This window comes from Spermophilus citellus (assembly GCF_964194105.1).
Source record: "Spermophilus citellus genome assembly, chromosome: 11".
In the NCBI taxonomy this organism is placed as follows: Eukaryota; Metazoa; Chordata; class Mammalia; order Rodentia; family Sciuridae; genus Spermophilus; species Spermophilus citellus.
The window spans coordinates 76,413,393-76,438,641 of NC_138192.1; the positions used below are offsets into that span (position 1 = coordinate 76,413,393).

General features: G+C 41.5%; 1 protein-coding gene across 9 annotated transcripts in view; it reads left to right on the plus strand.

The window, feature by feature from the left end:
• Window positions 1–25,249, plus strand: part of RAPGEF4 (Rap guanine nucleotide exchange factor 4) — a 288,041-nt gene that overhangs the window by 256,152 nt on the left and 6,640 nt on the right. For all 9 annotated transcript variants that reach the window (XM_081261503.1, XM_081261504.1, XM_081261506.1 and 6 more), the window contains 8 exons: window positions 433–579; window positions 2,313–2,410; window positions 7,225–7,350; window positions 7,773–7,951; window positions 10,820–10,910; window positions 15,553–15,603; window positions 17,315–17,402; window positions 17,810–17,874. In XM_081261503.1, the coding sequence (XP_081117629.1) occupies window positions 433–579; window positions 2,313–2,410; window positions 7,225–7,350; window positions 7,773–7,951; window positions 10,820–10,910; window positions 15,553–15,603; window positions 17,315–17,402; window positions 17,810–17,874 (845 nt within the window). The remainder of the gene's footprint in view (window positions 1–432; window positions 580–2,312; window positions 2,411–7,224; window positions 7,351–7,772; window positions 7,952–10,819; window positions 10,911–15,552; window positions 15,604–17,314; window positions 17,403–17,809; window positions 17,875–25,249) is intronic.

Below are 25,249 nucleotides of genomic sequence, written 5' to 3' on the forward strand. Positions count from 1 at the left end.
AGTATAGCACTTCCTCTGTCATGTAAAAGAAAGGCTGGGGAGAAGGGCAAACCCAGAACATTGGCCTAAACATACCTCTCATTTTTTCCATGATCTATTTGTGGGTATTTTATAAATATCTGCTGCTTTTTAAATTGGGGGTGGCAGCCACATGTGCCCCTATTCTTAGACCATTGCTAAGGTAAGCCTTTCAGAAGGGGGAAGGCACAGGCATAGATGTGTACAAATAAACACCACAGCAAAACACCAGATGATACAAATTTGGGAGGACATCTTAACATTTTGCCAAATACCGGGTTTTTCTTAAGAACACCCAAGACCTTACCTAACACAGGCAAGGCCCTGGATTCAGTCCCTAGTATTGCAAAAAAGAACAAAATAAATAAAAGGACTCCAAAGACCAATTTAGCACATTGTTGACTATCCTTGCAGTATTGTTTAAGGTCTATTGCATGGACCACACCTATACCACCATTCGGGTGCCTGTGGCTGCCTCAGTGAAGGAAGTCATCAGCGCAGTTGCTGACAAACTGGGCTCCGGAGAAGGCCTGATCATAGTCAAGATGAGTTCCGGAGGAGGTAACAGCCTTCATTAGCATTTGGTGCTTTTGCAAAATGGTGACACCTAAATAGAAACCATGCATGGCCATCCCAGGGTGACCCAGAAAGATGACTTGGGGCTGTGTATACTCCCATGAATAACAGAAAGAGTGTAGGTGAAGATGAGCTGGGTGAGTGCCTAGATCCCCTTTCTTATAGGTAGCCACTGTAAAGCGGAGAGAGGGAAAGTGATTTATCTGAGGCAGTTGTAAGTACATGGAAGTCAGCCTGGAGTTCTTTCATTATAAACCCTTAAAAAAAAAGAAGGAAAAAAAAAAAAAAGCTGCAGGTCTCAGAGCCCTGTGAAACATGGGCCCTAATAGAGAATCTAGCCCAATCAACTGAAGGCTCTAGACTTCTCCAAGCCTAAGGTTAGTGGTGGTCTAAGGCTTGTTCCTTTGTGCTGATGATGGATGGTTCCTCGTTAGCCGCCCCCCAGGTTACAATTTCTCTCATTGTCCCTGATCACTCTATGCTTTCCTGAAATGCCATGTGTTCATCTGTCCTATGTGTACTTAGCATGGCTAAGATAGGACAGAATGAGCCAGACAGAGCCTGTGTCACTGAATTGCTCCCCCATCAGGGAGGAGATAGACAGTAAATAAACAGGGATGCTCCATGCTGGCAGGAGTCTTAAGGGATAGGCAGGCATGTGCAGCAAGAGGCCAAAGAGAGGAAAGGGGAGGTTCGTTTCCTTAGTAATGATTTGTAACCATTGCGGGAAGGGGGTTCTTCAGAAATAGGTGGAGCCATTTCTACCTTGTATCAAGGCAAATGAGTCCACTGATGTAGGATTTTAAAATGCATGTTGGATTCCCAAGATAGCCCCTTCCATTCCTGCCCGAGCCACTCAGGTCCAGGATGTCTGCCCTTTCCAATGCCTTTGTCACATTCTTCCTGTAGCTATCTTGGGCTCTTCCTTATTTCCTTTAGGTCTTTACCAAATGTCTCACTGAGACTTCTCTCCTTCCTTTACTTGCCTGTCTGAACTGTTCACTCCCCAACAGTATTTCCTAGCCCTTCCAAGCTATAGTTTGTTCCCTTGTCACTTCTCATCTGTCATGTTCCTTGTCTGCATCCCTTCTATGCTATAAGATCTTCCTGGAATGGGCTGCTTTTTTTCCATATTGTTCCCTTCTGTATCCCCAAAGCCCGAAGCAGTGTCTGACACATTATAAATGCTAAATAAATATTTATTTATTAAGAGAACTGATTTTTTAAAAAAATGTAGCAAGTGGTTGAATGTAGTTAATGCTATTGCCTTACAAATTAGGGAATATGTGAAAAAATACTAATAATACATTTTGCAACTAAAATCATGTGATATTTCTGAAACCCTCTAAGTTTTCTAAAAGTTATCTTCCCATCTCCTAAGTGCTGGGCCTTATTACCATCTAGAAACATAACTTGTTATATAAATGGCTGGTGCAGTTTTTATATATAATCACAGCTGCAGCACAGAACTGGGTGAATTGACCCTCAGGTATTTCGACTCCTGTTGTGTGGTCATTTCTGATGGCATCCTGAGTGTCGCGTAGCTGTGTGAAAGCCGTGTCGTTTTTATTCAGTGGGTCCTTTCAGTCTTGCATTTTATGCAGTCGCTCTGCGTGTTCCGGTAATTCACAGAGCTGGCAATTTGTTGGTGTGATTAGAGCAGTGCGGCAATTCTCAGATGTATTTAATAGGCAATCTCATGCTTTTTATGTTCACAGAAAAGGTGGTGCTCAAACCTAATGATGTTTCGGTATTTACTACGCTCACCATTAATGGACGCCTGTTTGCTTGCCCGCGAGAGCAATTCGATTCCCTGGTAGGTGTGGATGGCCTCCTTGGAGCCACATCTGCAATCAGAACAGCCTGTCTGGAGCTTCCTTTTACGGTCACATTGAACCTGGGTGCTAAAATATCTTGAAGGCTTCTTGGTTTGTTCTCTACTGAGGCCTGTTGGGAAAGCCTCAGGTCTCCGTTTGCGATGCACTGAACTTTAGATTTTTGTTTGTGGAAATTAGCTGAGCAGCACCATTCTGGGGGCAGAATGTAGCTTTCTGTATTCCTTATTGTCATTCACTTCATTTAAATGTCCTCAATGTGAATATTAATGTTAATACTTAGACCAGGATGAAAATAATCTTTGTTAAGAGCAAGATGTTGCTACTTGTGAGACTTAGATTGCCACTTAGAGGGATGTAGAAATGCACTGTGGCAAAGCCACCCTCGACCTAAGAGAAATGCTCTTTCCTGGAAGTGTTCTCTCTGCCTTGCAGGGAATGCCAGAGGCCAGAACCCTTCCCTAAGTCTTCAAAACATTTGTTCCCAGCCACACATAACTTTCCATGAGCAAAACTATGTGTTCATTTCTATTTATCCTATAAAAATTAGGCATGGGAATGAGTAGCTGTTAAAATATCTTAGAAAGTCTACAACAACAGTTCAGAGAGTTGAGAAACTAGTTTTCTGGACTTTGAACACACAGGGCTTTCCCTTCTAAGGGAAGGACTACATGAGAGGTAAATTGTATGGAATTTCAGGGAGATGTTTTAATACCCTAAGAGTACATAAACAGGTTTCAAGTTTAACCAAATCAGCTTTCTAGGTAACTCAAGAATCTTGGACTGGTGGTTTGAAAGAGCACTTGCTTAGCATGTATGAGGCTCTGGGTTCAATTCCCAGCACCAAAAAAAGAAAAAAAAATCTCTTTGGAATTTTAGTGCTTATTTTTCCTGATTATGATCCTGATTTCTGATTTGGGGAAAGTCATTTTCACAGTATCATGTATTTCTTTGGAGAAGAACTTCACAAACATGGGATTTATCCATCCTGAACCTTACTGACCACTCCACTTTCCTCAGCCATCAGCACTAGAAGATCAGAATCAGCTCACATGCTTTTTCCTCTGCATTCATTGTTTCTTTGTGTGTGTGTGTGTGTGTGTGTGTGTGTGGTGCTGGGGATTGAACCTAGGACCTTGTGCATGTGAAGCAAGCACTCTACCAACTGACCTATAGTCCCAGCAGCACCCTCATTGTTTCTTAATAAATATCTCCCAACACTGAGGGATAGGAAAAAATGTTACAAATGAGTTGTGCTTCCTCTCCTGGAAATGAAAGCCGGTCTCACTGGGGCCCTATGGAGGATGCTGTGTGACATGTTTACCTCGCAGTGTGCAAGGGCCTCTCTTGCCAGCTGGCTCTTGGCTGCAGAGACAAACGATGTGGGGGATAGACAGACACGTGGACTGTCTCCAGCTCCCTGTGGGGCAGATACTAAACTTTTTAAGCCTCTGTTTATTTGCACACAATCCTGCAGCTTTCCAAGTTCTTAGTCCTCGCTTATCTTCCATTTTAAGTCCTGAGTAGGTGAAAGGAATGTACTTTGCCACAAGCACCCTGGACGGGAACTTCTTCCCTGAGGGTGCTCTGCTATCCACTGCGCTCACAGTAGGGAACCTCACTGGCCACTTTGCCAGAGCCCTGGGCTTCCTTTTCTAGCTTGCTGAAGTTTTCCTTGGAGGACAATATTTCTAGGAAGAGTTATGTAGGGGATGACTCCACAGTACAGAATGTCGTCGAAACCCTTTGATCTATCAACACATACTTACAAAGTGTCTGCTCTGTGCTTAGGGCTGTGCTAGCTTCTGTGTCCAAGAGGACAAGTGCCCCAGCACTTCTGTCCTTAGGATAGTTAACAATCAAATTAGGGAGAGGAGATGAACCCATGGAGCCTGATGAGAATAAGTGTTAGTGTTAAATTATGTTATCTAAAATTAAGAAGTGTGTTGGCATTTAGCCTAGTGGTTAAGGGCTTGGACTCTGGAGCTTTCCTTTCTGGACTTTTTATGTAAGTATAAATGTAGTACAAAGCAGATTATAATAAATCCCACTATGCTGTCATTTTGTTCTGCTTTTGATCCATTCACTGCTTCCTTAGATTTTTGTACCAACTATATCATCACAGCCATTGTGGATGATTCTGGCTCTGGGATGGTCTCAAAGAAGGCTCCATCATGGTCCATGTACCTCAAAGAGCTCACAGCGTAACCAGTGGGAATCCAATGTAGTAAATGTCATCACAGAGCTCCGCACAGTCTGTGCAGTGCAGACCCTGACGGAAGCTCTGCTGTGCCTCATATAGGAAGCCTCCACAGGAATATCTATGAGAAATTGGCCCACTGAGATGCTTCCCAAAGAGCCCAGGGTCAGCCTGAAAATTCCCCCACTCCTGAGAGAGAAGCAGCTTGCTGCTTGGAGCACCTTGTCAGTGAGCTCCGGAAGAAGGGGTCAGCTGCCTTTTGCCAAGAAAGAGGGCGACTTGGTGAACCCTGCCCACTCAAAGTAGAGAGTCTCCAGGGCTTTCTGTTACTCTGTGAAGGGAGACAAGGATGACCGATCAGCATCCACGACTAAAATACCTTGGCATCTTTCTTATTACTGTAATCTGATTGGGAGATGTTGGGTTAATTTATCCTCTATAAAGCCTCAGGTGGAACCAGTGGGCAGCTAGGTAAACTGAGTCTCTGCAACCTCAGGGAGAGGGCAAGCGCAAAGTGTGGGTGCTGCACACAGGAGCAAAGGGACTGAGTTCACAGCAGCAGCTGCAGGAGGGAAAGGAGAATGTGGAGAGCCAGTCTCACCTGAAAGGTGGTCCTAAGACCTGGAATTTAAACTCTTCCCTATTGTTTCTACCTAAGGCCTCCCCACCTTGTAAACCATTGTCCTCCTTAGCTTCCATGAACTATTTTTTCCATCAGTTTCCAGTTGGTCCCTGTTTTAGAACCTTGGAATCATTGTCCTGCCTTCCTGTTCTCTGTCCCCTGCATACAGTGAGTCAGGGACAACACTCCAGGTGTGCTGATCACACTTTCCTGAAAATTTGTATTGCAAATTTATAGCCCTTCTGAAAAGTGAACTAATCTGGGAGAGGACCCCCCTCTCTGCTGGTGTTTATATGTTACATTTAAATCATTCCCACCAAAGCCTCTTAAGAAGCCTAGGAATTCAGACCCCAATTTACCAACTAAGAAATTATGGCCCAATGTACTAGAGCTAGAAACAGTCAAGAGATTAAGGAATCAGTCCAAGTCTCTGTAGTTACAGTGGGTTGATGTTTAGTCTATTGCTCTCTAAAGCTGACACTCACCTGGTCTATGATCTAGTCTTCCAATGTCTGAGTTATTAATCCATTCTTCAAAGGACTTTCTAAAAGCTGTTCAAGCTGTCCATTTTGGACCCCTATGCTCTGCTCCTGCCAAGCAGTTCCCCTGATGGCTTCCCTACCTTCATGCCTTCCTGGTTATCCTTCATCCTACAGTAAATCATCTAAATACTCAGGGGAAAGCTTACTCTTCTAATCCACTGGTGTGAGTCTGCTATATCTTTCAAAGCCAAACTTCTTCCTCCAAGAACCCTTTCAAGCCACACATTCATTGCAAATATCCGGTAACTTTAAAAGTCTCATTCAGGTTTCCCCACCTGTTTATCTCTGTACCTGGGAGTCCTGTGTGTTTGTATTTCCATTTCTTTAGATGTGTAAATGAAGCTCAGCAGCTGAAGGTACCCATGTGGAGTGTTGTGCTTGCTAGTCAGGACTGACTCTTTTACACTGTGAATTTGATTGATGTTCTCTTAGGCTTTAGCCTCTTAGATGCAGGGACCACCTACCTACTGAACATTTAATTTCTTTAGTGTAGAGGTTATTTATAGAATAAAGAGTTTATGGTGATCATGATGAAGATGATAAAACATACAACAAACATCAGTACTTCTGATATGAATATTGAATATACAAATATTTAGTATATTAATATGGTTAGCATCATACTGGGAAATATTTATTCACTTTTGTTATTTTGTAATATATCTACTGCCTCTTTCATATATAGATAGATATTAATGCATTGTATATACATTTCTTTTGTCTCTGTATCCTTTCTTTCTAAGGAAAAGAATTTTAGATCATTTCTCACAAAAGAAAAATGAGATAAGTAAGTAGATGGAAACTTTTGACCAAGGGTCTTCCAGAAAGTAGCAATTTGGTGTGTTAATGTGTAGCTACAATATCATTCTCAGTCCCCCAAATGCCAGGGGTTAGAGGAATGGGACATTGTATGTGACCTCAGCTCCCTGCACTCTCCACCTCACTGCCCCAGGCAGTGTGTTGAAGATGGAGACATAGTGACTTGACCAGTCACCAGCAGCAATAAGGATCCCTGTGGATAAAAGTCTAAAACTGCCCTGACAGATCCCTTTGTAACAGCGTCAGTGGGAAATAGGAGGGGGAAAGTCTCCCAAAACTTCATCCATCTTTACCAGGGAAAGAGGAGAGTTTCTAAGGACCTCTCAGACCCAGCAATAAGAGAACCTCTTCAAGTCACCCTTCACTGAATCTTATTTGCTGGGGTCCACATTTTTCAGTCGTGGAATGGCTTCTAATGATGGTGGTACCATAGAGACAACACCAAAGCAAGTAGCATTAAGAGTAATGGCATCTTTCTCTTGAGTAAAAGTTTCAAGATATTCTTGGAAACATTTCCAGAATCCTTTGCCCTCAGAAAACCCCTGAAAATATTCAGCACTATGCTTTTGTCTGTTTTGAGATTCTGAGATATTTTTGCATTATCATCCACAGACTCCTTTACCAGAACAAGAAGGTCCAACTGTTGGAACAGTGGGAACCTTTGAACTGATGAGCTCCAAAGATTTAGCCTACCAGATGACAATTTATGATTGGGAACTCTTCAACTGTGTGCATGAGGTAAGGTGCCCAAGAGGGTGCATTAATAGATGCAATAGCGACTTTGAATGAAGCCCCCTGGCCTTGCTCAACTCTGTGTATTAACATGTGTTGCCATATGGAAGCCACATGACAGGTTTTTTTTTTCCATATTGTATTTATAAATTATGCCTGTTATGAAGTCTTTAAATATTAAAGAAATTTTTTATGGTGCTGTGTTACGTATGCTATGTCTTCCTAAGTCTATTAAGCCAGTAACACCTAGTTTATGTTTATGTATTTAACAGGCATCATAGAAGCCCTTCATATTTGCAGGGCATGTCGCATCCGGGTCAGTGATTGAATTCACATTTGCTGACCAATAGAACAAATTGGAGAAGCCAGGCTGGCTGGTGTTTTGATTTAAAAACAAATAAGTGAAATTGTTTTCCTTTCTGTTCTAGCTGGAGCTAATCTATCACACATTTGGAAGGCATAATTTTAAAAAGACCACAGCAAACTTGGATTTGTTCCTGAGGAGGTTTAATGAAATTCAGTTTTGGGTTGTCACTGAGATTTGCCTTTGTTCCCAGCTCAGCAAACGTGTTCAGCTCTTAAAAAAATTTATTAAGATTGCAGCCCAGTAAGTATCTTTAACTTGGGAAGAGAACAAAATCTCTGAGCTGTGTTTTCATTTGGTTTTCTTAGACTACACCTCAAAAAAAGAAAAACAAAACATAGGAACTCCTTGTGCACAAGGACCAGCCATTAGGGGCTCACAAATAACTGAATTTTTGTAAAAGAAAAATGAATTTCTTCTAATTTTTATAATATTTGACATCCCTATATAAATTTGCATCGTATAGCATTAATTCTAGAGTCAAAACGATGACGTTTTCTTTTTTTTTTAATTTTCCTTTGTTCTGAGCTACTCAGAATTTTTTTTATCTTCTTTGGTTCTTCCAAAGTTGCTTTGCACAAAGTCTTTCAAGAGGCTCCTGAAATCGATGTCTAGCATGACACATTCTCACCAGGAGAGGGCAGTGGAGCATGCTAGTACAACAGCACATCCAGCTCAGCTAGAATAAAATCAGTAAAATGCATGAAGGCGAGCTAACCTGGTACAAGAAAATCATCTCCATAAACATCAGAAAAAGCAAACATCTTATAAATATTCTATTTAACAGCACTTCGTGGGAAACAATTTATTTACTGCAGGGGCCAGTTAGGTTTCTCCCTGACATGAATTTCATCTTCCCTGGCTATTTAGATATGCCTGACAACCTCCTGTTTACTTCCATGTTTTTGGTATCACCACAGTGCTAAAAATAAAAAGCTAAATGTGGCCTGTGGCTGTGAGACTCCTCTTCTTTCTAAAAGCACAGGGAGGTTGGGAGAGCAAATGACCCCAGCCAGGCAATTTTCTTGAGCCAAATAGTTGAGATCCCATACGGTGTCTGATTCCCAGGGCTAAACAAAGACATACAGGCTGCTCGATATTTTATAGACAGCAGCCTGCCAAGTGCCTTGAATTATTTTGCCAGAAATTCAAGGGTTTGACAAAATACCGGATCCCTTGGATTCAAATTCTGCTATCTCTTCATTTGGAAAAGCTGGCTGTTTGAAGAAAATGATTTGGTAAAACGTTGCATATATGCATTTCTGGTTCAGAACGTAGCCACACTCCCCAGGAGCGTGAACAGCCTCATTGCAAAGAACAAATGCCTTCACGTGTTTGGAATGAGTGGATTATGGAAACTGTGACAATGTGTGCTTTCCCATCATGAGGAGCACATTCTCTCTCACCTCAGCCTGGCAATGTCAAATGCAGCAAGGGAAAGAAAGAGTCGGTCTGAACACGAATGTGGGGATGCAGAAAAACCTTTGGTGCTCAATCCTGTTATTTTACTGAGGCAAAAAAGAACCCCTCAAAAAAAACCCAAGAATCTTTTTTTTTTTTTTTGCATGATTTTTCCTTTCTTACCCTGCTTCCTTCTGATTGTGAGTGAGTGGGTGGACCCGGCCTTCAGTGTACATTACTTAACCATTATTAAGCCCTGTGCTGAGCTTGCTGTCCTATAATGGAGCTGTTCACAGCCCAGTTGGAGAAGATTGTAGACTTTCATTGCTCCAAGATCTGCAAGAATGAGATGGAAACCTGGTGGCAGTCGTGTCTGTTCTTCTTGATGTTTTTAGAGAACCACAACATATTCAATTCAAGCTTTGTCCTGTCCAGAACTTTGTGAAGTTGGAGAGGGGAGGCAGGTGGTGGTTTCCTTTGATTCCTAAAGGAAACTTAGGTGTGGAGAAATCTTGTGACATACCATGGGTGATGAAGTCACCACAGGTCTACAACCCAGCATTTATTCTTTCAAGATCAGACACAAGACAAAGGCAAATACAAATAATTGCACTCTCTGCCTTCAGTCCTGGTGTCTCCCAAATAACTTGGAAGCCACTACCCCAGCACCATGAGACCTTGCTGGCCTTCTCATGAAACAAACACATTCTAGCTGCTCTAAATTCATTCCCATTTCCACTCAGACCATTGAAGAATTACTGTTGCTACCTTTGCAAGAAGAAACTAGGTAGCAAATGTAATCATTTACTTGCATTTTATAAAAATGTTCATCCAAACAGGATCTAACTAGGAACTAGTAAACTTAGATAGCCACATTGATTTAAGGTGAAGGTTTTGTGCGTATTGCAAAATGAATTCATTCCCTTTTCAGGGACCTTATATGAAGAAGTTGAGATTCCTTTTGTTTTTTGTTTTTTGGGGTTTTTTTTGGTAATTAAACCAAGTGCCTGGCCTAGATATCACCATTCTAATAAGAATTTCTGGACTTGTTCCACATGTTTCCTCCCCAAGTATAAATTCTTAAAAGCTAATAGTAGCACAAGTACAGATTTAAAATGCTCAGCTTCTTTGATGTCAGGAAAAGGTTCACCTGTCATCAATTGTTTAGGTCACTTCTCACATTCACACTTCTGAGATTTATTCCTTTGGGATCATGCCTTAAAACTTGGTAGTTTTCAACACCTGAGAAGTATTTGCATGGCAGGTGGAAGGCAGTGGCTGCAGCATTATGGCTTCTTAGCCCCACTCCAGCTACCAGGGAAGGTGTCCATCCTCAGGCTAAAGGTCTGGAAGTCTCCAAGAACATTTTCCTTTTTTGCTTCCTGTCCCCTAGGATGTTTTCCTCAGGTCTTTCATGACATTTAGCAAATTTGAAATTATAACAACTTCCAGGGGAAGTGTCTTCAAATTACTTCTCAAAACTCATACCTCATTGGCCAAAACCATCAACTTCCTAAAATGACAGGGAGAAATCAAACAGCAGAATGCGGTTACCCAAGTGGAACTTACACAGTGCACCAAATCTATTATTGCTCATTCACATAAAGGAATCCTAAAGAATATTGATGACTATCAGAAATAGAACTCTAATTTTTTTTTATCTGACTGAAAAATGGCATTTTACTCAAACTCATCTCTCTTGTGTTTCAGCTGTAAGGAATACAGAAATCTGAATTCCTTTTTTGCTATCGTCATGGGACTAAGTAATGTTGCTGTTAGCCGCTTGGCACTAACATGGGAGGTAAGCTTCAGCTGAGATCCAGCTGTGACTTTTGCCTTAAGAATAAAAACACAGGGCTGTGGTTGTGGCTCAGTGGTAGATAGCTTGCCTTGCATGTGGGGGGTACTGGGTTCTATCCTCAGCACCACATGAATAAATAAAATAAAGGTATTGTGTCCATCTACAACTAAAAAATTTTTTAAAAAGAATAAAAATGCAGGCTCACCAATGGGCTATTTTTCTAGAAATATCACTCACTCTGGTATAGTAATGTAAAAGTTGGAACCTTTGGAGGGAGATGGCCTGTCTCCTTTTTCCAGTTGCAACAGAATGAGACTTTAAAAAAATATCGTCCTTTTCTCTGTGGGAAAGGACATGGGAGAATCTTAGCTTCCTGATCTACACAATATAAATAATAAGAAGTCCAGTTCATAGGTATAACATGAAGGAACACCATTTGCTTAGAGGATTTGTAAAGGTTTTGCCTAGGATTCCATTGTTCTCTGAAAACTCTGCTTATTGCTTTTGTTCCAAGTCTTACCTATGACTGAAGGAGGACAAAAGATCCATGTTTAGCCAAGTCATCATTTTGCTCCTGGGAGAAACAGCTCAGAGGCCAACTGCTTAGAGGGGCAGAGCACTAAGCATCTCTTAACCACCTGGCAGACTTCTCTCTCGGCAGAGGAGCAACAATTGACTAGGATTCTGTTTGGGGCAAAAGTTATGCAGGTGTGCCATGAATTTCTATAGCAAACAGGATGAGTGGTTTGTTGATATTTGGTTGTTCAAAAATATCTTCATTTATCATGAGCTTAGTGCTCAAAATGTGCTTGACCTCTTACATGTGACATACAGTTGAAAGTAACACTCATCTCCAATAGAACATACACACAAAAATAGATTCTTACTAAAAATTAAAAAAAAAAAGTATGGGAGACACAAAAAGAGGGCAAGGAGTCTATAATAGACTCAATTTGCAATGGTGCTTAAAGACAGCTGTCTGTGTCTCTAAATGTTTCCTTTGAAATTACTTTCCTCCCCATTTCCTTCTTGAAACTATTTTCTTTCTCTGTCCCTCCTAAATGTTTCCATTGTTTATAGGGCAGGTCCTCACAAGTCCTTCTGTCTTGGGTTTCTCTTAAAATTCCAGGCAGATGCAGCACACAGCAGCTCATGCCCTGAATATAGGAATGAGGGAATTGGTGAGGCCTGCATGCCACGCAGCTGTATCATCTTCCAGCTAGCAAAAGGACAGAGCTAGAGCCGCCAACAAATCTAAGCCATGAAGCCATTGCGCACCGCCCCTGTCTTATAGCCCAAGACTCTTGGGATCTTTAGAGACCTAGGGTTCCCCTCAGATAGTCTGCTCTCCCCAGCCTGCCTTCCCCAATCTACTTCCAGCTTCTAATCCCTGCAAGGAGTCCAAAGGAGTTGATTGGGAAAAATAAAAGAGGCGTAAAGCCTCATGGGGGTCCAGGGAGGCCTGGTGGAGGTGCCACATAATAGCAGAGAGTAAGACCATAGCATGTGGGAAACACTAACTGAGTCCCTCTCCTGCTCGGAAAAGAAAAACCGGAGGCCTCTGGGGAGGGTGCAGCCAGCAAAAGAACAGAACTAATTGGCCAGTCCATGGTCGGCAAAAGGAGATAGTTAATTGGCTAGTCCTCTAGTTTCCACCAGGGATAGGAGTACTTTGTGTCTCTGAGCTTCTATTTTCATCATTGTGTGTCACTGACAAGAGAAGATGAGGCTTTCATTGTTCATAAACCTTTCTTTTTAAGGTGAAATGTAATTGTGTAGTCCGATAGGAAGAGCCTTCATTCACGAACATCTTTGATTTGGGTTGATCTCCCTGTATTTTGTGAGAACGTCCCAAGGGCTTCCCAGATAACTCCAGTGTGTAGGTGATGGCCATGCGAGCCGTGTGAGGAGCAGCCCCTCACCCCCAGGAGTTCCAGCAGGTGTGCGAAACAGTGGAAGAACAACACAGGGAGTAGAGCTAAGCCACATGGTGGAGGGAAGGGAGGGGTTCCCAGCAGAGAGCAAAGAGAGTCCCAGATGAAGCCAGTGAGATGATCGTCTGCAGTAGGGTGTCGCAGCCTGAGCTTTATTGACAGTCTGAGCAGGACACATCCTCATCATGGACCATTGTCCTGCACACCATAGGATGCTCGGCAGCCTCCCTGGCCTCTACCCACTCGATTTCAATAACATTTCTCAGCGCACCTCTCCCCAGTTGTGACAACAAAAATTGCAGACATTACTGCATATCCCCTGGGTTGGCAAAATTGCCCCTATAGAGATACTGCTGTTGAAGCTCAGAGTGTGGATAAATAATAGTATTGAAAAACCACAAAATGTTATACTAGCACGTGTCCTATATCCTTGAACCTAAAAGCCAGCTAAGTAAAGAAAGAACAAGAATGACAGAGGTCTAACCCAAAATGGACTATATACACAGACATTTGGGTCTAATCAGAAAAGGTCCAGTTTTTTTTTTGGGGGGGTACCATGGATTGAACCCAGAGGTGCTTAACCACTGAACCACATCCTCACTCTTTTTGGATATTTTATTTAAAGACAGGGTCTCACTAAATTGCTTAGGGCCTTGCTAACTTGCTGAGGCCAGCTTTGAACTTGCAATTCTCCTGCCTCAGTCTCCTGAGCCTCTGGCATGTGCCACTGCACCTGGCAAAAAGTTCTAATTTTAAGAATGTCCCAATCATTCAACATGGTGATTGGGATACTTTGCACAAGATCCTAGCACCCCTCCATGCCCATGCAGTTTTTAGGCCTCTAAATAGCCCAAGTAACGACATCAGGTTTTCCTGAAACCAAACTTAAAAAATTGATACCAGGAAAATGAGTTTGGACTGTATGAAATAAAATAGTATTTTTACAGATGTTTAAATGCTACTATAACAAACTGATTTGGACACAAGGGAGGAAGAAAGGAGAGGAGCTTTCTGAGGATTGTGGAAGCCTGACTGGTGAATGTTTTGAAGGTAGATTTTGCTGGGCAGAGCAGAGCTGAGTCAGGAATCTCTGGGCCCAGGACTTGTCCATGCTTCCCAACTCTGTGTGGGGAACATGTCAGGCTGCTCCGTCTTGGTTTGGCTCTGTTCAAAGACAAAAGTCCAGCTTTACTAAAAACCCAGGACCCCCATGCGTAAAACGTTCTGTGTGACCTCCATTAAATTTGGTACAAAACCACTCGCCAGAGCTGTGGTGTCAGAAAAATAAACTATATTGTTTCTTACAAAAAAAAAAAAAACCCAGGACCCAAGCAAAGCAGGAGCCAATAAGCTGAAAGACCATCCAGTATTGATGTACTGGTTAGATCTGCAGGTACAGTGGATGGTATTGAGTCTCAGGCCAACCAATAAACAGGAGAAATCAATATATTGGTAGAGCTATCAATTTTATGTTTTAGCAAAGCAGAGAAATCACGTGGAAGAAATGTCCATGTGGAAAAGCATAGAGCATAGAAGAGATGAGATAGGAAAGCAGAGAGGTGATGTGAATTCCTGCAGCACTGATGACAACCAGCTGCATGACTTTGGTCCAGTCATCTTAACTGAGACCTAATTTCTTCCACCTGTAAAACTCAGGCTTAAGTTAGTCAGATGAATATTTATTGAGCACCTTCTATGTAACCTTCACTCTCCTAGGCACTGAGGGAATAGCAGTAACAAAACTGGTAAAGGTCCTGTTATAACATAGCTTGCTTTGTAAAAGAGGAGTGTTGAGCTGTTTCTAAATCTCTTTTGATCCTAATATTCTCTGGTCTAAATTTATGATTGTGAGAAACAGAGAGTTTTAAAAAGGGAATGATGGGTCCAGGTCACTTATATGAATTTGGGAAATGCAGTTCTCTTTATGAATCATTCAGTTCAGAAAATATTATAAAAGAATGCTGGGCACAATGGCACATGCCTGTAGTCCCAGCAACTCAGGAGGCTGAAGCAGGAGGATTGCAAGTTTGAAGCCAGCCTTAGCAACTTAGCAAAACCCTCTGCAATTTAACAAAACCCTGCCTAAAAAATTAAAAAGAACTGGGAAAAGGGCTGGAGTTGTGGCTCAGCAGTAGAGCGCTCACCTCGCACGTGCGGGACCCTGGGTTCGATCCTCAGCACCACATAAATATAAATAAGTGAAATAAAGGTATTGTGTCCAACTACAACTAAAAAATAAATATTAAAAAAAAAGAACTGGGAATGTGGCTCAGTGGTAAAGTACCTCTGGGTTTAATCCCCAGTACAAAAAAAATATATATATACACACACACACACACACACACATATATGTATGTGTATGTATGTGTATATATGTGTATATATATATATATATATATATATATACACACATACATACACACAATAACACACAAACACACACATATACACACAAACTAAAAGCAGTAATACTATAGCATTTATAGTTACTTTTGGCTCAACTAGATTAAGACCTTGAAAAGTCAAGTTCTCTGTATTCCAGAAGATGATTCTCAAGTGACAGGAGAGATTATAAACTGCCCTGTCTCAGAGATGTTTGATGAAGAGCCAAAAGAAATATGTTTCTCCTACCTAGAAATGGTAACACATGATACATATCTAGATATTGAATCTGACATATTCGTCTGGCATTTTTATTTCATTAACAGAAACTGCCAAGCAAGTTCAAGAAGTTCTATGCAGAGTTTGAAAGTTTAATGGTAAGTGACAGTGGCTCCTTTATTCTGTTCACTGTCTGCATTAATCCAATTTCTGATTAACTGAATTGAAGTTCTCATTTCGGAAATTTTATCTGTCCTTGTATGACTTTAAGAAGTTTATGATCCCTTTTAGTGCTGCTAAAACAAGGATGTCTGACTAATGAATGGCACCCTCAGGAACTAACTTAAAGAGGACTTATGTCCCACATAAGGTCAATTTGTGTAACTAAGAAAAGCAGTGTAATGGGGTCCTTTCCATCCAGCTCAGGTTGGCTGTGGATTGGACGCTGCATATCTCTTGGCTTGCCAAAATTATTTTTCCCCATTGGCTGGGAGGTGTTAACAGAAAGAAAAAGAGTGAGTGGGACTTGCTAGGAGCCATGGGATGATTTCATGGGGCAAGTCAGAACCTGCAGGCAGGTAAGCAGGTAGAGGGAACCTTGAGCCAACCTCCTAGGGAGGAGGCAGGGCTTCAGGGGAAGGAAACTCTCCAAGTTTTACTGGTTTCTTTTTTTAAAGTTAAATTATTTATTTATTCTAATTTGTTATACATGATGGAAGAATGTAATTCATTTCATATTACACATATAGAGCACAAGTTTTCAAGTCACTGATTATATACAAGGTATTTTCACACCATTCTTGTCTTCATACATGTACCTAGGGTAATGATGTCTAACTCATTCTGCCATCATTCCTACCCCCTTGCCCCCTTCCTTCTCCTCCCTTCCCCTTGCCCTATATAAAGTTCCTCCATTCCTCCCATGCTCCCCCCACCCCATGGCCATTATGAGTCAGCATCCTCATTTCAAAAAAAAATTTGGCCTTTGGTTTTTTAGAATTGGCTTACTTCACTTAGCATTATATTCTTCACCTCCATCCATTTACCTGTAAATGCCATGATTTTATTCTCTTTTAATGCTGAGTAATGTTCCATTGTGTATATATACCAATGTTTCCCTATCTATTCATCTACTGAAGGGCATCTGGGTTGGTTCCACAATTTAGCTATTGTGAATTGTGTTGCTATAAACATTGATATAGCTATGTCCCTGTAGTATGCTGTTTTTAAGTATTTGGGGTATAAACCAAGGAGTGGGATAACTGGGTCAAATGATGGTTCCATTCCAAGTTTTCCAAGGAATCTCCATACTGCTTTCCAGATTGGCTGCACCAATTTGCAGTCCCACCAGCAAAGTATGAGTGTGCCTTTTTTCCCACATCCCCACCAACACTTATTGTTGTTTGTATTCTTTTTTAAAAAAAAATTTATTTATTCTGATTTTTCATACACCATGGCAGAATGCAATTCATTTCATATTACACATATAGAACACAATTTTTCAAGTCACTGATTATACACAAATATTTTCACACTATTCTTGTCTTCATACATGTACTAACTCATTCCATCATCATTTCTACCCATTTGCCCCCTCCCTCCCTTTGGCCCTACCTAAAGTTCCTCCATTCCTCCCCTTGGCACCTTTAGGCAAATCACCCCTTCAAACCAGAATGGAAACAAAAAGCAAAATATTGTCCTGCCATTTGCGTTTTAAAATGCAAATCAATATCTTTAACTAAGTCTACCTTTCTTTTGTAGCTACATTTGATTCAAAAATACCCAACTGTGGGATGACTGGTGTGCTAGGAGGTAAAAGGGGTATGTTGTATGTGTCACTCATTGACCAGCATCTCTTTGTCTCCTAAGGATCCTTCGAGAAACCACAGGGCTTACAGGCTGACAGCAGCTAAGCTGGAGCCCCCTCTCATCCCCTTCATGCCTCTGCTCATTAAAGGTAATCCTAAAACATATGCAGACCAGGAGGTGGTGAGCCCTGGGGGAAGAAAGACAAGCAACATCTGATCAGATCCATCTCTTGGGGAAGTGTGATCCCATTCTTCCACCTCTTTGTCACCTCCTCTGAGCCCTGACTTTCAGAAGGGGTTGGAAGATGATTGGAAGAGTGGGGAATCTATGATTTGGAAGTATTGTTAGTGAAACAGAAGGTTAGTTTAGAAATTTTACTAATTTCAGGTAAAGTGATTTAGAAAGTTAAACACCTAACATAAAAGGAACTATTATCAGCCCTATTCCACTGCAGTGTTATGCAAATCCACCTGCATAATCTAATGGTGCTATTGTACTTTCTTAGTATGACATATTTCGGTTAGTGATTAGAATGTGGCTTTTATTTCTTTACAGATATGACATTTACTCATGAGGGGAACAAGACGTTCATTGACAATCTAGTAAACTTTGAAAAAATGGTACGTGCGGTATTATAACTTTAACCACAATGTTTTTTTAAAATAAAATTTGCATTTGTACTAATAAAGGAAATAATTTCCATATACGCTGCCATGTTTAAAAAGGTAGTTACACATAAAGGAGTTTTGAAATACTTGGTTCAAATTGGCTACCTATTTTATTCTGTCAGTTCTCTTTTGTGAAATTGAATAGTATTTGTGCTGTGGCTCACAGCAGCAGCCAGCTTTTATGCTGTGCGTTTCTGTCCCTGGCTGCCTGTTGCTAAAATGCACAAATGTTCCAGTGACTTCTGTGTGGTTGTTTTGTTGTAAGGTTTGTGGAGCTAGACTGCCCCAGGATGCCTTTGAAATGTTTATCGGCAGAGCCTGACTTTAGTGCACTAGGTAAAAAGAAACTCTATACAGATCTTGATTATGGAGTATTAATCTAAGTGTGTCTTACCCATCCCAATAAAGTTCACCCAAGTTCAGAGAGGGAACTTGAAACTCTCTGTTAACAAGAAGAAGAAATTTCGGTAACAAATGAGGAACTAGCATATGCATATTCAGTATTTTCCCACCACCTTCCCATAATCAACCCTGCTCTCCTCCCCCACCAAAAAAGTGTTGTCTGACATAGTTACTTTGCTATTTATTTTCTTATTTTTCATGAAGCAATAAAGCAGGTCACACCAAAACCTTTCTTTGGCTACACAGCGCATATTAGTAGAATGCTCCATTGTCTCTGAACCCTTTTGGCGGCATACTGGATTTCCCCTGGCTTATGATTTACAGTGAGGATGTGGCAGTGTAAGAAAAGCCCAAGACTTGGAGCTCAGGAGACATGAGGTTCAATACTCAGTCAACACTTCACTTTTCCATGGGGATCATGCCTGCTCCATCCATCTTTGGATTATAGTAGCTCCATGGTACATGAGTCTTCCTTTGAACCATAGAATTCTTATCAGAAAACTGCAATTCTAATTGTTTCTTGAAATTGAGCTAGTATAGGGCTGGGATTATAGCTCAGTTGGTAGAGTGCTTGCCTAGCATGCACAAGGCCCTAAGTTCAATCCTCAGCACCACCAAAAAAGAAAGAAGAGAAAAAAGAAAAAGAAAGAAATTGACCTAGTATGTATGACTCTAGGAGAACTTGAAATACCCTGAAGTAATCCCACAAGGATCAGCACCATTCAGCTTGAGGAATGAGCTTATGGTAAAGCCAAGCCTGGTAGGGAAGCATGGGTCTTGCTGGGCACTAAGTTCCCATATCTTAAGTTCTTAGGAAATATGAGCACATACTCCTCAAATATACTCTACACCAGAGAACACAAAACTTCTCGGTGGTTTTTCTCCTCAACTCCCACACCAAGGGCAAGCTACAAAAATTTCCATTACTGTATCAGTTTAATAATTTTTTGATCATAGTAATAAAATTCTTTGCTCATTTATTAATATGGAGAGAATTAAACAATTTCCCTGCATTCTTTTTTAAATCAACCATTTTTCTGTAGTGAAAGATACAGCAAGTGGGGAGAAGTTACTTTCTGAATCACTTTATGCAGAAGGGCAGACTGAGGGGTGGCTAAGCCAATCACTGCACTAAAAAATCAACATGTGCACAAAAGTATTGAAGCTAGAGTTTCCTAAAAGGTTGACTGAGCTTTAGAACTTTTGATCACTAAAGTTAACAGAGCAGATAAGAACAGCAGAGTGCACCAAGCCAGTCATCTGTTGGAGGGGGCAGGGGGTAAAAGATGTTTCATCTGGGATTTTTAGATCTTGGTGCTCCATCCATAACCTGCAAAGGAAAAGTCAAGGTAGTGTTCAGTGCACTAGGAGAGTGCCCCCTTCCTATTTTTGTGCTTTATACCCACAGCAGTGGGTTCCTTTTGCTGAGCACAGAGTAAAGAAGTCCTTAACCCCTGCTCTCAGGGAGTCCACTTTTGCTGCACAGCAACTGACTAGCTAAGATCACATTTCGGCTGCAATAGTGGAAACCAAAATTAATGAGGGGTTAAACAAGACAAGTTTATTTCTTTCTCACTGAAACGTCTGAGTGGGCATGGTAGCTCTGCTCTTTAGAAAGTCAAGGTACCACGCTTCCTCTCTCTTGCTATTTCATATGATCCAAGATGGTAGACCACCATGTCCCCCTTCCATCCCAGCTTCAGGGAGGGGAAAGGAGATGATGAAGGATGCTGCTTCCCATTAAAAATAAGGAAGAAGTTGCACACCCCCCTTGTCTCACATTTCACTGCCAGAAATTTAGTCATATGAAAGGAAACCTAGAAAATGTATCCCCTATTTTGTATATCCATGTGCCCCACTAAATGTTATGGGGCTCTATGAAAGAGATGGGAGAAAGGATATTGAAAAAGTACTGTTAGTCCTCTGCTGCAGCAACTTTATAAATTATATTTCTTTGATAAATCATTTCATGAAAAAAGTTTGATTTCCTAAATGCCTTTCCATGAACTAGATGTTACTAGAAAATGAAACAATTTCAGAAAGATTTCATTATGTTTTGTTAAACCTTGCTGGTTTTCCAACATTTTCTCCCCATACACCAGCCCAGCCCTTCCCTTTATCCCCACACTATAGCTAGTGGCTGATGCTATTCCTGTATGTCTTGGGGAAGGATCTGTCTTTGATTCCAGGTTGATGTCAGTGCCACTTACCAGTCATCCATCAGCAAGGGCCTGGTGTTAACAGAGCTGGCAGCTTGTGTGGGGATGGTGGACTGTGTCCCCAGAGGGAGGCCCTGCCAGGGGGGCAGAAGTCACCAGGGTGCCCAGAAACACCGGTGTCTTTTCTTGGTGACAGCATTGCACAGTCATAGCAAATCACTGTGCCAACCCTAAGCATTTTCATTTTGAACATCTTCACCCTTGAGATCTGAAATGAGGATTAGAGAATTTGTTGCATATTGGTTTTCAGGACTTGTGAATATGAACAAAAGAGAATCCACACTCTGATCCTTATGTTTTTTTTTAAAAAAAAAAGGCCGACATTCTTTTATTTGGGGGGAACATAAAGGAGTATTCAAAAAATGTTTGAATAAAGCCCTTCATAGTGTTCTATGGCATATATGAATATTTATAATACTTAGAAGGTAGACTAGCAATGGATTAGAGGAGAATATGCTGGCCGGCTGCCACTGTCTCCGGCTGCATGAAGCATGCTGGTAGGCCAAGTGCTGCTGCCGTGGAGGCTGGTTCTGTTTCAGATGTACCCATATTTAGGTGTATGTATTTACGAATGTGATTTTTGAGGTCATCATTTTCTTAGGAATGAGAAGCACAGGGCAAACCTCTAGACTTCTGGAAGCATTAACAGATGCTAATTCAATAAGGGAGATAAATATTTTGAATCCTTTTTGTGTGTGTGTGTGTCCCTAGGCATGACCTTACATAATGAGCAATATCTATCATCAATAATATTATTACAAGACTCATGGAGGGACCTCTGAACCTGTTACCTCAAGCTATGGAGAAAAGAAATCTCTAAAAATCGAAATGAGCAAATCCACTCAATTCCCAGATGTCTCCAACACAAAGGCGATCTATGGGAGTACATTCAGAGTTTACTCTTTATTTAGCTTCCACAGACTAGGCTTAGGCAGGTTTTCCAAAGAGCATCCTTCAAAGCAACACACCATATATAGAGTGTCCTGGAAAAGGATTTTTTTTACTAGCAAACATAAATATATCTAGAAAGTTATCCTTGTCCTTCATGAGATTACCGGCAGTTGAAAAGATAAAATGTGAAATATTAAACACCAACAAAAACATCAACGAAAGCTAGAAAAACTAGGTCACAGAAGTAGTGAAAGACAAGTCAAAAAGCAAAATACAGGACAGAGAAGTTCATGCAGATGTAATAGGTAATCAAACCATGTAACAGATAAAACCCAGACTTGTTGCCTTAGCTCACACCGTTTCCTCTGTGTTCAGTCCAAGTTGGAGACACTGGCCTTCTTTCTCTTCCTTCCAGCCTCAGGGATTCTGCCCTAGCTGTCACCTTTGCCTGATATGTTCTTCCCCCAGTCTTTACCTGCCTCAACCCCGTGGTTCAGGGCTCAGCTCATGTCGTCTCCTCTGTCATCTTTCCTGACCACCCACTTCCCTGTTTCGCCCACACCCAGCTCACTCTGATAGATAACCTCAGCTTGATAGCTGGGCTCATGATCCAAGATGATCTTGTTTACATCATCTGTCGTCTCCACTAAGAATGTAAGTGCCCTGGATCAGGTATCTTACCTGTTTTGTCCACTGAGATTTCTCCAGCACCCACAAGTGTGTCTGATACATTGTAAGTAGGCAAGAAATATTTGTTGAATATAGGAATCACCCAATTAAACACCAGTGTCAGGCTTAGGAAGGGCAGTCCACTAAAGCATTTTTAAAAAGATTTCTATTTTTAAAAAATGGAATCCAAGTAGTTTTTTTTTTGTCTATTTTATTAGAAAATTTAATTAACCAAGGTGACCCAAAGCATTTTGCATAACTGAGACTTGATTCGAGGTTATGTTTCCCCAGCCTCTGGTCCTCTCTGGGTATTATTCTGTCTCCTCTCCTCCCTGAAATTCTGTGCCTGTTCTTTAGTATCCCTCCCCGAGTGAAGATATATGCATATATACCACATGTGACTAGACAGGCACTGAACTGCCATGTCCCATGACCATCATATATATGATACACCATGATCATTGTGCCTGTGTTACACATATGTATCTGTCACATGCCCCTTATGTATTAAAGACCCACAGCTGGGGACAGGGCTCAGGCTCCTTTTTCAATGATGCATACAGTGAGAGCTGGTTTAGCTTCTGGGTCCCTTTTATCTCTGGTCCCTACTGTGCACTTCTATTTGGTTGCTATCATGGGCACAATCTTTGTAGAAGAGAGAATTTATTTTTTTCTATCTTGTAGGAAAAAAAAATTCTTGTCTCAAATACGTGAATATGTGAGGTTGGAGAGAAATAATCAGATGTGATAGATGAGGTTTTACACATGCTAAGCTAGGAATAATTGGCAGAGATCCTGTATTTGATAGAAATAGAGATGGAAAGGGAATCAAATCAGTAGGAATAGAAATATAAGAAAAGAAAAAGCAATCTGGGAAACATTAAGAACAGAAATGGTAAAGATCTTAAAGGTCAACAGAAGGAAAGACAAAAACGATTCAAAACTGTAGTTAGAAGAGGGCTGAGGTTCAGGACCAGCTCCTCCAGGACTCGAGCAGAGAAGCAGAATAGCCTGAGCAGAGGGAGGCTGTTCTGGCCATGTCTGGAGTGTAGCAGTGAAAGGTGGCAATGCCTGGAGGGCTGCTGGTCTGACCTTGAAAGGTGGACATAAAAGCCTGCACCTCAGCAGCAGGAGAGTAAGGGGAAACAAGAATCAGCAGGAGCAGGGCAGGAAGGCCCAGAGCTATAGAGTTCTGTTATTGACATCTGGGTGGCAGTGCAGGTATGACTTGGCCAGCCTGCTCCTGAGGGGTAGTGCTACAGAAAGGTCACAAAGCCCCAGTGGGAGAAGAAGCACTTGTAACACCTCATTGGATTGCAAGGGAACTGCCTACATCAGAGCTCCAGGAATGGAGGCTCAGGCCTGGAGTGCAGGCAGCAGTTGATGTCCCCGCCACCACTTTAAATTTTTTTTTTTTTAGTTGTAGATAGATGGACACAATACCTTAATTTTATTTTATTTATTTATTTTTATGTGGTCACACATACTAGGCAAGCACTGTACCACCAAGCCACACACACCCAGTCTCCCCCTTTTTTTTTTGTACTGAACCTTTGGACAGGTCACACAGCATCTCAGGCCCCAGGAAGGACATCTGCTTCAGAGTCACTGTGTCTTCAGCTATAGATATAAATAAATAGACACATGAATGTGGTCACAGAGTTCTCCACTCATTACCTCATTTTCCCCCTGTGCACTTTCCTCCGGAGTGCATGTCCTAAGGGGAATTCATCAGCCATCAATTGGGCCCATCCCTCACCCCAGTAGGCCAGGAACTGCAAAAACATTAATTTTTGCAAACAAGATCTGAAGACCTAGGCTTAGAATTAGTCCCAGGAAAAATCAGTTCAGGGGTGGCAAAAAGGGTTCAGTCTGCCCTCTACACCGACTGGAAGCATCTTTTAAAGGATCATGTTCACCCCACATTCACCCCTGAATTACCGATTGCTGTCGTAACGAGCCAGTTGCTAATGGGAGTGTGTGTCATCAACCTCAGGTTTGCTGGGATGGAAAAAAAGATGAGAAGCTCTACTTTGGAGTAATCAGGCACTTCCCCCCTGGCATTATAGAGAGTTGCCTGGCCGGCTCCAGGCGAGCCAACCTGCTGTGGCAGGACCTCTGAGCCTAGGGTGTAATTTTTGGCTCCATTCCTGTTGCGGCAGTTGGATAATGAAGCCTACCTCTCTTTAACCTTGGTTTCGGCCAAACTTGATTGAGAACACCAATGAAGAAATAGTCGTCTGCCATCAAAGACAGCACATGGGGCTTAGTCTTCAGAAAGATGCAGAGACTCTAGATAGATTTTAGTGGAGATAAATGTAAGATCCTCTGCTTTGGTCCACAGAGTCAACTTCAGAGCAGGAAGCTGCCTCCACACAGCAGCTGAATGAAGCAGACCAAGAGGTTTAATTCCTGTTAGTTCAACAGATGCCAGTCATATGGGGTGTGTGTGTGGTGGTGCTGTTTTGTTTTGTTTTTTGTTTTTCAATTATGAACTTAGATAGAATCAGCTAAGTCAAGGAACAAAGGAAGATCATTTCTCTCCACTCTACAATTAGTTCAGTCTTAGGCATTACATTGGAGCCTGTCCAGAAGAGAACTAAAGGTGTCTTAAGAAGAATTGTTAAAAAAATTTTTTTTGAACTATTGGAGAAAAGACCTGGAGTAGGAAGATATCTATACGAGTTGACTTTAAGTATCTGAAGAAATGACTTCTTAAAAAGGGACTAAACTTATTATGACTCCAAAACTCAGAACTAGGATCAATGAGTGAAAAGTGAAGGGAGAAAGATTTTGACTCAAAATAATAAATTTATAGAAGTAAGAAGTCTCTATAAACAAAAAAGGCTGTCCTTAGAGGTCATGTAGTCCCCATTGTAGGATACATTCAGTGCTAAGACACAGTTTATAGGCAGCTATGGAAGGCACTGTTCACCCTGGAGATGACTTCTGAAATCTCAGTAGCATATTAGATATTGCATGTGTAATGGGTGCAAAAAGGTGTGGGTTAAAATATCAGTTTAACCCTTCTTTGGCCTCCTGAGAGTGTTCTGTAACCATGCACTGACCAGCTATGCTAGCCGGGTTCCCGCGTAGCTACTGTAGGTTCACACCATTAAACACTATTGTCTAGACCTCACAAAGGA